Genomic DNA, 13,905 nt, shown 5'->3' on the forward strand with positions numbered 1-13,905 from the left:
CATACAAGGTAAAGAAGATGCCAGGAAGACAGAAGATTATATGCAGAGGCCCAGAGGCACGTGTGAAGAGCCAGAAGGCTGGTTGTGCCTTTGCAAAACCGCAAACCTTCACATTCACTGTGAATGATAATACAATCCTCTCCCAATACTGGGGGGCCTAAACTTGACGTGTTCTTTGTCCCCGCTAACCTTCCCTCACTCCTCCTTACTCTGACCTCCTGGGTGGGTTGTCAGTTGATATGTAACAATATTATGGCAAATTTAGGAGACTACAGGGACACACACTTATCATAGATTCTTTAAGTCAGGCATCTGGGCATAGCGTCTGAGGGTGTCCTGTCCAGGACTTAGAGGCTACCATCACAGGGTCAATCAGGGCTGCATTCTCATCTGAGGCTCATCTCATGTCCAAGCCCACATGGCCATCAGTGGCATCCAGTTCCTGGCAGGTTGTTGGATCCAGGGGCTCAGTTTTTTGCAGGCTGTCAAGCTCCCTTCCTTTCCATGTGTCTGTCCATCCCCAGAGAACAGCTCATGACATGCCAGCTTGCTTTTTCAGAGTCAGCAAGAGAGAGGGAGAGAGTCTCCCAGCAAGACAGAAGTCATGATCCTACATAATGTAAACATGGAAGTGACATCCTAGCACCTTTGCTGTATTCAGTTGGTTAGAAGCAAATCAGAGGTCCTGCCACTGTTATGGGGAAGGGATCAGACAAGAACCTGAACACCAGGAGGGTAGGGATCATGAGGCCCACCTTGCAGTCTGCCCACCACACTGTCATCTGCCATAGACTTCTTCTGTTTCCCTGTTCCTCTGCCCTGCGGGCCTGGAGTATATTACAAACACTCTATGAATGTTGGAGAAGTTGAACTGGTTGCTGCCTACATGTCATAGTCATTTTGGATATGGCACTGGAAAGACAAGGTCATATGTTATTTATACATTCTGTATAGCTTGTTTCTGAATCCTAAAAGAAGGTCAAGCTGATGCAAAATAGCACTTTAGAAACCAGACCTTATTAATATGTGTTAGCATATGTATCAGTCACCTAGCACTATGATAACACTGAGTAACAAACAATCCCAAAACTTAGTCACTCAAAGCCACAAAGAGTCATTTGCTCACCAGCCCCCAGGAAAAGGTTTTCAGCCAATTTCAGCTGGGTGGTAGTCCTGGTATGTTAGTATTCACTCACACATCTGAAACTAGCTAATTGTTGGCTGGTGGCTCAGCTCTGCTGTCCACACCCTTCATCCTCTTGCTGGTGCTGAGGGCCATCAAGGCATGCTCTGCTCATGATGATAGCCTGAGGGCAGGACACAAGCAGAAACATACATGCCCTTTTCAAGCCTCCCTGCTATCCCATTTTTCCATAAGTCACTGGGCTAAAGCAATTCAAGGTCAGAGTAAAGAGCACTACAAGGTCACATTCCAATCTGTGTCTTAGGTACAGAGAGGGGTAAAGATCCAGAACCATCATGAGTCACTCTGCCCCACAAGGGGTCATCAGATCTGTGCTTCTCTCTCTCACACACAGGAAACCAGAGAATATGAGGTTTCCATCTAGAGAAGGCTGCGCTTGAGATGGGAACTTTCACATATGAACTCAACTACAACCTCCTCGAGAACTTCATCCAGAGACTACGTGGCATTTGATGGAAAACCCCAGCGTGTCAGCTGTCTTTTCTTTGGACACTTTATTGATGATTTACTGTTTTCTTCGCTGTATTTATTATATTTAAAATCAAAAATAGGTGTGGTTAGATGTACTGCCGCTGCAGCCAAACTCGTGGCACAGCCTCACTCTGAAGGCGGGTGGAGGATCAGTAAAATAGCAAACACAGCAGCAGAGGGAAGAGAAAAAACATAACCAAAGGCTGTTTCTCCCATCAGCAGTGCCCTGCTACGGCTGCATCAGATTGCATGCATCTTCGAGATCCATGCTCATGGAGTTCTTTGTCCAAGTCTGAGTCCCAAGATTAGGTTGGAATGTAGCATGGATACTTAAACACCTCTGCTCCCAAACCAAGCTGTGTCCTCCCTTCTAATTTTCCAAGCTTCTGGAAGGTCTTGCCCCATCCCCTCCCCACCCCTCTGCAGTCCCCCTGAAAGCTGCAGGGGTGTTACAGAAACCTTCTCTTTCACCACCCTGGCCTCGCTGGATGCTGGCAAATTAAGAAAGTGTTTTCTTTCTAAAATGATGACAAGTGACAAAGGCAAATTTTCAGAGAAGAGAGATGTGAGAGTTTCAGTGAAGAACCGGATGAGGGAGAATGCTGGGTAAGGGAATCGAGTTAATAAAATGTTCTTTTCTGTGACACTCTTTCAGCAATGAAAGAGCTGGTCATTTGTGCTCCAGGTGCCGAGTGGATCACTGTGTTCAGCAAGGCCACCCTTGAGCCATGATCGTAGATCCATGGGCTTTGGAGGCATGAGCATCATCGCCCATATGGTTAAAAGCCTTTGGGTTACAGGGGATAAATCCAGGGCTGAGCTCTGTTTCCCTGGAATGCCAGAGCCCTCAAAATACGGGAGGCTCAAGTGCACTGTCCCTTTAAAAGGGGGCACCTTCAGAACACACCTGCAATCACATATTTTGGAGGGAAGGTGGGTCCTAAAAGAAGAAACTACTTTTCTATTCTCTGAAGCTCTGCTTAGATGTTGGGTGGTGGTATGAATGCTTAATCATGGAGGTGCCGGGGAACAGGCATAGGAGGTTTAAAGCCATGACCAGCACCCACTCACACGACTCAAACTCCAGTGAGAAGAGAAAGCGGGATTTCTGGCCAAAAAGGAATTCATAGCATCTTGTGACTCTCAAGAGCATCCTTGTTGGTTTTTTTTTTTTTTTTTTTTTGGCCATGTCTGTGGCACGCAGAAGTTCCTGGGCCAGGGCCAGGGATCGAACCCACTCCACAGCAGTGACCCAAGCCACAGTATTGACAGCTCCGGATCTATAATCGGCTGAGCCGCCAGAGAACTCCAAGCATCCTTGTATTTTATCAGGGTCATTTAGCCCCAGCCCAGTGGGACTGGTGGGTTGTGTGATGATCTGGAAGATTCAGGTGCGGGGGTGAGGATGCAGGGATGGACTAGCATGTGCGAGGCTGATTCATCTCCCTAGTGACAGCCCAGAGGTCGAAGAGGCAAGCTGGCCCAGTGGTTTGGGGGCCCTCTTGGGTGCCTTCCCATGCTCTCTAGAATTGTTTTCAATAGCTGATTTTCAAACAACAAAAAACCTTTCTGGCTGCCCTACTTTGGGAGAATGGCTGGGAGTCCACGTCTGGGGAGCTCTCTTAGGAAGCATCTGGAACAGAAGACAGCAGTGGGCTTTGTACACACGCACACACTCTCCTCCCAGCCAGGAGCATGGACCTTAATCTTGTGGGATCTGAGGCCCAGATATTTTCCTTCTGCCAGAAAAGAACCCTGAACACGTGCTCTTTCGAGCACTCACTTGTGATGCACAGCAAGAGATCATAAAAGGCTGCTTTCCAGCTGCCCAAAGCCCACTCCATTTTTTGAAAGAAAGAAGAAAAAAAAAAAAAAAAAACAGGAGAAATGTTGCAGACAATTAGTGAGCAATGTCATGTTTGGAGAAAGACCAGCCATGCAAATAATGCAAACTTTTTTTTTTTTAAGGCAGAATCCAATCTTTGCTTTTATTTCTATTTGATGCTTATTCTAACCCTAACCCTGGGTCATCAGGAATGAAAAACTCTATTAATGATAATTTAATTTTAGAACATACTACGGTTATGTGAACACTAAACATTTGCCTTTCATAAAGACTGACAAAATATTCTAACCCTGTTCCCTAACCTGGCCAGACCCATAGCCCAGGAATTCTTATTGGCTGTTGGATGGGTAGAAAGGGGTTGATTTCTTTTTTTTTCAGGATACCAATGTCTTAGTTCTGTCTTAGTAGTACAGCACCTGTAACCATGTTTTCAAAGTTTGTTTTAGCCTAAAGATGGTTGTGCAAGCTTGACAATGTACAGTGTGGTTGAAAAGACAGGTTGGTGTCTATTTTTCTTTTTAAAATATCTGAATGTGTCTTTGTAATATGTAAAGGTAAAACACATAATAATGATAGTGCCAAAAATTTACCAAGCATCTCATTTCAGCTCATACCCACCTGTTTTTATAAGATCAGTGCTAAAACCCACTGGGATTAAATATTTTTGAAGAGGATACAATCTTGAGAAACTCGAGAGTGGACTGCGCCTTCCTATAGGTTACTCTTTGTTTTTAAAACATTGAGGAAATACGTTTACAGAGATTCTGAGCTTCAAAGGATGCATGTGATGATGTGTATTACATGCTAATTCGTATAAGCTGTATCTGCCAGCTACCACCCTGTGCTTTAAAAATGCACACACTCAACTCTCTAGCTTGGAGCGCATCCTTCTGCTTTTCAGAGGGGGTCAGGGGTAGAATTATTTATCCAACATGAGTATTCTGGCTGCTACTTGATGGCGGTCTTTACTTAGTTCCATAAACTTGCTTTAAAAATGATCTTTGTGGCCAGCTCCTCGGAGAGCCTAGGGAACTTCAGGCTGAGAGCTTTGCCAACTGCCAAACAACCCAGCAGGAAGCAAAGCGGCTATGTAATCGGGATGGTTACATAAGCAGAAGGGACTTGGCAAATATGTGGGTAGATTTAGGCTGAACGTGAGGCTTGGGAAAAAAAAAAAAAAAAAAAAAAAAAAGGACCTTTCTTTGGGGTCAGTCCAAAAGGTATGACTTTCCTGTGCTCTCAAGTGGTCACTGGGTCATCTGAGGTCAGGTTTCATGGGCTCGTTCAGAACCCCCAAAGGTAGGATTTCTCCTGGGAAGTTTTCATTTCCATTTTATGCCCAAACAGAATAAAATGCAAAATAAACTTTCTAAGCTAAAATTATGAAATTAAGTCATTTTCCACTTTGTATATATTGATGCTAATAAAACAAATGAAAAAAAAGAGTCAGATCTACAGGGGTTTTGTTACCAGTGCTCCAGGATGGCACTGAGCCAGATGTTTCCAATTTCCTGGGGTATAGTTGGGGTAACACCACCGACTGATACTTTGTCCAGTCAGGACTGCCAACTCAGGAACTGGAGTTGGGGGAAGGTTTGCGACAAGCTATATCCACTGCCATCCAGAGACACACCTCCAGCCAGGACACAGCAGGGGATTGGAGGACAGAAAAGGATGAACACGCCAGTTCCAGCAGACAGCCTTTTCTCCAATCCTCTGCCTTTTGTTCTCTTCAGGCCCCCAGGAGATGGGAAGACACCCACCTGCCTCAGGGAGGTTGATCTTCTTTATTCATTCTCCCAATTCAAATTCTAATCTCTTTGGACACACCCAGTTCTCTGAGCTTCTGCAGCTCAGTCCAATTGACACATAAAATTACCCATCACAAACCTGTCTCCGTTTGACAAAGCAATCCTCTAGGTGGCACCCAGAAGAAAAATCCTGATAGGTGACTTCAAGCAATGGCACATAGCAAGAGTTACAAGTGCCAGAATGAGCCAGGTGCGGTTGTGATGGGGACTAAACAGTCAAGGAGGTGATTTTAAGCTAAGACCTACAGGATGAATAGAGCCCTACAGGGATGCTGGGGAAGCTTCGGGCAAAGGGAGGACGACGATGGGAGCTTGTCCCCTTTGAGGGACAGCCAGTGTGGCTGGAGGTTGGAGAGAGGGGGTTGCTTGCCAGGAGCTCGGCAGACACGCTCTCAGGCAGGCTGGGAAGGGACAGGACTGGACTCTATGTTTAACGCCCCTCTGGCGACCACATAGGGAATCCCATCCAAAGTTTAGGTAATTCTCAAGGATTAGGGGGAGGGGAGCTCCAAGTTATACCTTTATCTCAGGGACAGCTCACAACAAATGGAGAAGGGGGTGGGGGGAGGGGTGTGGGGGCAGCCTCTCAGTGCTGCTTCCCTACAGCTATCCAATCATCTTCCAGTATAAAGCCAGGGGGGGTGGGGCCTCGGAAAAGTCCCCCCCCCCCCCCGCCCCAGAAGGTGCATCCATGGGTGTGGGGGGTGCCTGCTGATCGCGGTGGGGCTGAATTCTTCTGGGCCTGTCACTCTTCAGTTCTGGAACCGAGGAAGGTCAGAGTGGGTGAAGACAGAGGACGGAAAAGTGGAGTTTGCCCGGGGATGTCTTCAGAAATCAAGCTTCTGTTTCCCAGGCCTGGCTGCCTACAAGTTTAGAACGACAACGGTGGAGAGACAGTGCGGCCCTTGGGACCTTTCCTTGAATTCACCTGCACTAGAAGATGTGCCTCAGACAAACTGAGCGGAATGGACAGCCCAGGGCCAGGAGAGAGGGCCATAAAGCAGAGACCACAGAGCCATCTGTCAGGGTAAATACGGTAATAATCACCAATATAGCCACAGTAATAGTAACAGCTGGAGTTTGTTGGCTGCTTGCTAGTTGATTTTATTTTCTTTTCTGCGTGTTAAGTACACTTTTTCTTCTAGAATAGGTTTAGATTTCCTAGCTCTTTGATGCACTTTCATATCTCATTTATTCTTGTGAAATAATGTGGTGTCTGAGGCTGAGAGAGGCTAAGTCATTTGCCCAAGTCCGCACAGCTCGTCCATGAGGGAATGGGACCCAGGAGGTCTGACTCCTGGTCGATGTCCAGGGCAGGAAGGCCTGAAGGCCAGCCTGAGCAGTGCTGCCCCTCCCAGGGCACCAAAGCAGGCTTGTACCCCAAGGACGCCCTGAGTGCTGGGTTCAGCAGGGGGTAAGAGCTGGAACTCTGGGTTTGAACCTTGACTTGATCAACAATTAGCAGCTTATAGAGGGCAGGGAGGAGAGGTCTCCCTACAGCACTGTGAGGCTCCCCAAAACAGAGCTTCTATATCCCTCCATAAACAAGGGAGGAAAAGTCCCTAATTGTCCAAAATGTGATAGAATATTGGGGCAGACACTGAAAGGTACCTCATCCCCTATCTGTTTTTCTTCTCTCTGCTAACAGAACCCCAATTTTGTTCAGGGCAGCAATGAACCCATCTTCAAATCGTGGGTCATGGTCAGTTTCAATCATGACAACCCTGTTACCCACTTCCCCAGCTTCCCTTGGTGTTAGAGTTGATCCTCTGACCCGGGTCAATGAGCACTAGCTGAAGTCGGGCGTGTGTGCGTGCATGGTGCATTGGGGGAGAGGGAGGGTTGCTCTAGGAAAGTGCTCTCCTGATAAAAAGGGACAGACACAGCTGCTACAGCACCAGCCCCCTTCCCACCTTCCCTCCCGTCTGAACCCAGTCAGGATGTTTCATGAACTTGAGTGTCCATCTTGCAATGGAAGAGTTCAGCATGAGGACAAAAGAAAGACACTAAGACTGGACCTCAAGTGAATAGAAAACCCTGGACCTCTGATGGCACCAGCATCATCCTACCTGACGCAAGTGTAATAATGCATGAAAACAGCTTCATACAGTGTAAGGTTCCGTTCGTTCAGCAACGGTATAAACAGAGAAAACATTTCACCAAAGGGGAACCTAAAAACAAAGATAAGGTATGAATGTCACTTTCTGGAAAGTTCTATCAACCTTTCAGCTCTTGTGCCCCCACAACCTCCCATTCCAAGTTTCTCGCCCTCCCTCCCTCCTTCCCCTTCTGTTCCCCCTCCTTACTCTCTCCACGATTATGACTTTGTCCAAGATTGACTAACCCTCTGCCCTAAAAAGTGGCATAAGATAGAAAAAGGAGCTTCAACCTGAATTTCATGCCTTATAAGTTTTAAAGAACTGGCTTGTTATTTCCTTCCATTTCCAGTGTAAGTTTTTATTTGCACCCAACCAAGAAATGACTGTTATAAAACAATGCTATTAATCCTACCGTTTGTTCGAGTTCCCATCGTTGCTCAGCTGAAATGAATCTGACTGGTGTCCATGAGGACGAAGGTTCGACTCCTGGCCATATGGGTATGGCCCCAAAAGAAAAAAAAAGTTTAAAAAAAATACTACTGCTTGCTCTATTGTTGCCTGGCACATATAGGCATTCTTAAACATTTGTGAAGAAATAAATATCAACCAACAGAGAAGCCCAAGGTATGGCTAGGGGTGGGAGCGTGCTGGGTCTCTTTCAGCCACCAGATGGCACCCTCAGCATGGCTTTAGTCAAAGGTCTTATGCTAAAGAAACATAGTCACACTTCACTGCCTCACAATAGTTACTCTCTTTGGACAAAGTCATCTGATGCAGTGGATTTTTTCGGATACAACAGTTTTCAGTTTGGAGGATTAGTGGGCTGCCCTTGACTCGACAGAGAAAGAGAAACTCATGCCATTGGTACCTCCTCCTTGCCTATGAAACAAACCAGGGAGAAGGTGTTAACAGGTAAAAAAAATGGGCTCATCTTGGACCCAGGGCTTCTATAGTGTAACCTTCAACCACTCTAACTGCACAAAAGACAAAAGAATGTAACTCTGACTGCTGGTCTCTCAAGGAAACTGGGTGACAGTCATATCACAAGGCACTCCCCCCAAGGAAATTTCTTTCTTTGTTTTTTTTTGTTTTTGTTTTTGTTTTCCTAGGGCTACTCCTGTGGTATATAGATGTTCCCAGGCTAGGGGTCTAATCTGAGCTGTAGCCACGAGCCTACACCACAGCCACAGCAACTCGGGATCTGAGCCGCGTCTGCAAACTACACCACAGCTCACGGCAACGCCGGATCCTTAACCCACTGAGCAAGGGCAGGGATTGAACCCACAACCTCATGGTTCCTAATCAGATTCGTTAACCACTACGCCACGACGAGATCTCCAGAAATTTCTTTAAAATTCTCTGTCCCCAATTCTAGCCCCAAGAGTCTCACATTCCTGGGGACCTTTCTAATCCTTCTCCCTCCCCAAATGCCATTGCTCTCCCACTTACAGAGCTGCCCCCCCCCACTCAATCACCACCTACCCCTGCCCAGACATCTTAATGCTTTCCACATAGAGTTGCCAAATTTAGAAAATAAAAACATAGGACACTCAGGAGTTCCCGTCGTGGCGCAGAGGAAACCAATCAGACTAGGAACCATGAGGTTGCGGGTTTGATCCCTGGCCTCATTCAGTGGGTTAAGGATCCAGCATTGCCTTGAGCTGTGGTGTAGGTCACAGACGGGGCTCGGATCCTGCGTTGCTGTGGCTGTAGTGTAGGCTGGCAGCTATAGCTCTGATTAGACCCCTAGCCTGGGAGCCTCCATATGCTGTGGGTGCAGCCCTAAAAAGACAAAAGACAAAAAAAAAAAAAAAAAAAAAAAACAGTTAAATTTGAAAATTAGATTGATTTCCTGTCGTGGCGCAGTGGTTAACGAATCCGACTAGGAACCATGAGGATGCGGGTTCGGTCCCTGCCCTTGCTCAGTGGGTTAAGGATCCGGCGTTGCCGTGAGCTGTGGTGTAGGTTGCAGACGCGGCTCGGATCCCGAGTTGCTGTGGCTCTGGCGTAGGCTGGTGGCTACAGCTCCGATTCGACTCCTAGCCTGGGAACCTCCATGTGCCGCGGGAGCAGCCCCAGAAATGGCAAAAAGACAAAAAAAAAGAAAGAAAGAAAGAAAGAAAATTAGATTAAAAACAACAACATATAAATCTTATAAGGTCTGACTCTGGGCACTTGAGTACCCTCTGGCCAATGAGAATTTCCATGATTAGTTCAGAGATGTTCATGTGACCCAACCTGGGCCAGTAGGAAAGTACAGTATTTGGGATACACTTGTGCTGAAATGTATCCATCCTTTATGCAAAATACAAATATAATGGGACATTTTATGTACCAACCCTACTCCTCTCTCCTATAAAAGCAAGATATGCCTTTTCATTTTTCTAATCCCCAACCTGCAGGACTTCCTTGGTCCTCAACTTTCTTAGATGGCAGAGCTATCAGAAAGGGTTGAGTTTCGTATTTTGAGGTTGTTCCAGATGCAACCTATTTATTTGCCTCTTTACATCTCTCTTGGGTTGCATGTGAAATTTCTACATGTATAAAAATAGTCCAGGCTGATTACAACAATTCAAACAACCTGCTGGACTAGTAAGCAAGCTAATAACCTTTCTCAAGCCTCTAGTCCCACATCCTTAAAATATTAGTATTCGCTGTGTGGTACACATCCTTCCACACCATTCCCTTTGTCTTAAAACACATAGGAGAGATTTAGTTTTCCTAAAAAAAAAATATTTTTCATCCCTTGATAGATTGAGAGAGAGGGAGGGAGGGAGGACATATGTATCCAGACATGACACCAAGTCATTCCACAAAGCTCCAACTCATTTTTTCTAAAGCTGAGTTACAGCCCATGGCATGCTGCATCATAATTTATTCCACTTATCCCACAGAAATACAAGGCACCAGGGTGAGGATTTTTGTACAAGGTTGTTTACTGCAGCAGACTGTGTTGTGTCAAAAGCTAAAAAGAATGTGAAGGACAATCAGGAGGGAACCATTGTGCCTATTTATCCGAAAGGCTTTGCTGGCAGTCCTAGAATCCCTCTTTTCTTATCAGTCGGTCTCTAGCCTGTGGTACTGCGGGATCCTGCCTGGAGGGAGACTCTTCCAACCCAGATCTCTTCTCTACCATGGATATCTACTCACTCTGCCTCCTCAATTCCCTTCCCTCACAGTCCCTCCTTTCTTTTTTCCCCACATTTAAAAAAATATATGATTGATTTCCAATGTTGTGCCAATTTCTGCTGTACAGCAAAGTGACCAAGTCATATAGTGGCATCTTGACTCAGGGTCTGTACTCCCACTCCCAGCCCTGCTCCAGAGGACTTGGCACATCCACCAGGCAGTGCTCACTGCACGGGAGCCTGACATGGTCTGTTGCTGACACACTTGTAACTCCTTGCACCTGCAGCTTTAAGTGCACACCAGAGGCTGAAATTTTCAACTCTTCTCATTCCCGGGTCCCTAAGGCACAGGCAGGCTATGCTTCCTACCCACTGCTCCTAACCCCTCGTTCGATGATGTGGAACAGCCCCTACTGTTTGAAGTTCACGCGCCTTTCCATCCCTCTAATCTCCCTGCTCACCACAAGTCGTGAAGCAGATCCTCCTTCCCCACCTACTGAGCCTCTCTTCCTGTCTCCTGTCCGATGCAGAAGTGGAACAGACATGCACTGGAAGAGTCCTGCCATTCCCAGAGGACCTGGGGTCCAGCCTCCCCCACTCACTTGCTTGGAAGACCCCCGTCCTTGGTTTAATGCCCGACTATCAGTCTCTTAACATTCTTAATAATTTTTGAACAAGGGGCCCTTTATTTTCATTTTGCAAGTTATGTGCCTGGTTCCAGCTGTAGGCGTTCCCAAAGGAAGGTGGGGTCTGCCAAAGTCAAGTCCTGTGGGAAAGCAGTGAGCGCCTAGGATAGGGGTTTACTCTGGGGCGGAACCTGGTCAGGGGAAGAAAGCTTGTATGGAACTGATCCATAAACCTCTAACTTAGCCTGGATACTAGGCTGGGGTTAGCAGCTTCCAAGGCCATAGGATTTTTGCTAACTTGGCCCTCCTTCTGAGGGAGGAAAAATACAGGAAAGAAAAATGGGGAAAGGGCCTCTCTGGCTAAGCTGATCCCTGCCACCCCCTCGCTGCCTCCTTTCTCTGCTCCTCTCAGCCTTTCTCACCTGTTTCCTTTTTCTCTCTCATCTTTGTCTCTTTCTCTCATCAGGTCCCCCCTCCCCTTTTTTCCCCCTCGGTTTTCTTGGCTTTCCCTTTTCTTTCTCTTGAAGTTAACAAATATCCTTTTCGCTCCTCTTTTTTGTCCTCTCTCTCTCTCCTTCTGATTCTTTCACCCTTCGTCTCTCTGTCTCTCTGCTTTTCTCTCTGTGTTTCTGTCTCTTTTCGCATCGTCTGTCTCCCTGTTTCACTGTTATCTGTTTCCCTCTGCCTCTATCTCTCCGTTTCTCTCTTTGTATCCGTCTCTCCATTTTTCTGTCTCGGTATCTCTCTTGGTCTCTGTGTGTACCCCGCTCCCCCCCCCCACATCACCAGCTCCTCTACCAGGGACCCGATTGTCAGGCTGCGCACATCTTGGGCTGCCTGGAAACCGGCCTCACAACCATGACTGGATTTTTTCTGTGTCCACCTCTGTTAAAAATATCTTTTGACTTTTGAGATTCCAACAAAAAGAACACTTACAAAACCCTCACTCCTAAGCTTGTGATTTTGAAAGACACAGTGGGAGGGTGTGGAGACCCCTGGAGGTCCTGGTGGGTGTTGCCCCCCACCCCCACCCCCACCATAGACGCTACAAGTGAGTTGATGACAGTTTTGTTCTCTGGAGTGTGTCAACCTGTGCAGCAGATGTGCCCAGCAGTTGCTTCTTAATCCTGCTGAGCCATTTGCCACAAATCCCTCTTTTGTCACAATTTAGCTGTGAGTTTAAGAGCGTGACAAGCGTGGGGGAGAAGGGAAGGAGGAACCAGGCTGGGAAAGGATCCTGGGGCAGTGTTAAGAACCCAGCAGGAGAGGCAGACATCCCTGAGGTCAAGGTTGGGTGGACACATAAGGTCTGGCTAACCTTGGGCAGAGTGACAGCAGCGAGCGGTAAACACTCACAATATGTCTGGCATCGTGAGGGGCTCTACAGAGAGGATCCTACTTAATCATCCCAGCCACACTGTAAATGACAAACCAGTATAGATAAGGAAGCTGAGATCAGAGAGACTGGGTAATTTGCCAATGTCACACAGCTAAGTGGTCACCCTTCAGACCACTGATTTCTGATCCTAGTGCCTGGAGATCTTTGGGGGGATGGTGGTTCCGAGACCTCCTTCCCAGTGCACTGACTATCCCCACAGACCCCACAAGAATGTCTCAGCCATCTCAGACCCACATCTGGGAACTGGGTAGCTGCTTCTAGAACTACCCCCACCCCCATCTCTGGAATGGAGTCCATCCAGTTTCTGTAAATTGGGGGACCCAAAAGGCCCTGGTTGTCAGGGAAGATGGATGAGAGAGAATAGGGCATTTCCAGCAAGTGTTGGAGGAGACTGGATCTGTTTCCTGAACATCCAGAGTTTCAGCCAGCAGCTGCCCAATGCAGCTGGGCCTAGAGAAGAGGAAAGAGCAACTATCTGCAGGAAACACAGCCCCATTCTTTAGACAGCCTCTTCTCCAGGAAGGGTGAGAGATGGCCAGCAATCTAAGACATTTTTCCTTTTCATATTTGAACTTTTCTGAAATCAAGGTATATCTTCAAGTGATGCCCCTTCATAAATACTTAGCAGTACTTTCTCAAGTCTGTATGAAAGCACTGTGGGTCCTACACGTCAAAGACAAGCTTTCTAGTCCGCAAACTGCAGTGGCTCTCATTGGCCCAAGCACATCACGTGTCTCTCACCCGCCAATCACTGCAACTCTGGTTGGGAAGCCATAGGCTCATCTCTGGTGTTAACTGGTTGGAGTCAGCATCACCTAAGCAAAAGGAGCGACAGAGGAATGGCAGTTTCTGAGAGGAAAATCAGAGTGTCACTGCCCCCCGGAGAGATGGCTGTGGATTCCCGGCAGGCAGAAACAACTGCTGCCTCCTCTGCTCAGAGTCATTCCGGAATTCGGTAAGAATACGTGTGTGAAACAACAGATCTCCTAGTACACGCTCAGTACTCCTGTCTGCTATTATTATTTAAAATGCTAATAATATTCGGGTGGCTCAGTGGGTTAAGCATCCAGCGTTGTCACTGCCGTGGCTCTAGTTACTGCCTTGGCGCGGTTCTATCCCTGGTCCAGGAACTTCTGTATACTGTGCATGTGACCAAAAAAAAAGGTTAAGTTGAAATGTTTCACCTGTACCTATTCAGGCCTCTAGACAAAATTCCCAGTTTACAGAAAATACCCAAAATGGAAGGACAGGTTAAATGACACCACCAGGAACTACTTAGGCAAGAGCAAATCCAAATTGCTGAAGCCAAATAGAGGGTACC

The 13,905-nt window shown here is 47.0% G+C and overlaps 1 protein-coding gene across 1 annotated transcript in view; it reads left to right on the forward strand.

Annotated features, from left to right (window-relative positions):
• SEZ6L (seizure related 6 homolog like) overlaps positions 1-4,961 on the forward strand; it is a 199,162-nt gene extending 194,201 nt beyond the window's left edge. Inside the window, 1 exon segment of the mRNA XM_013983000.2 lies at positions 1,539-4,961. Within this exon segment, the coding sequence (XP_013838454.2) occupies positions 1,539-1,568 (30 nt within the window). The 3' untranslated portion in view covers positions 1,569-4,961.

The sequence above is a fragment of the Sus scrofa genome, chromosome 14 (assembly GCF_000003025.6).
Source record: "Sus scrofa isolate TJ Tabasco breed Duroc chromosome 14, Sscrofa11.1, whole genome shotgun sequence".
NCBI classification, from domain to species: Eukaryota; Metazoa; Chordata; class Mammalia; order Artiodactyla; family Suidae; genus Sus; species Sus scrofa.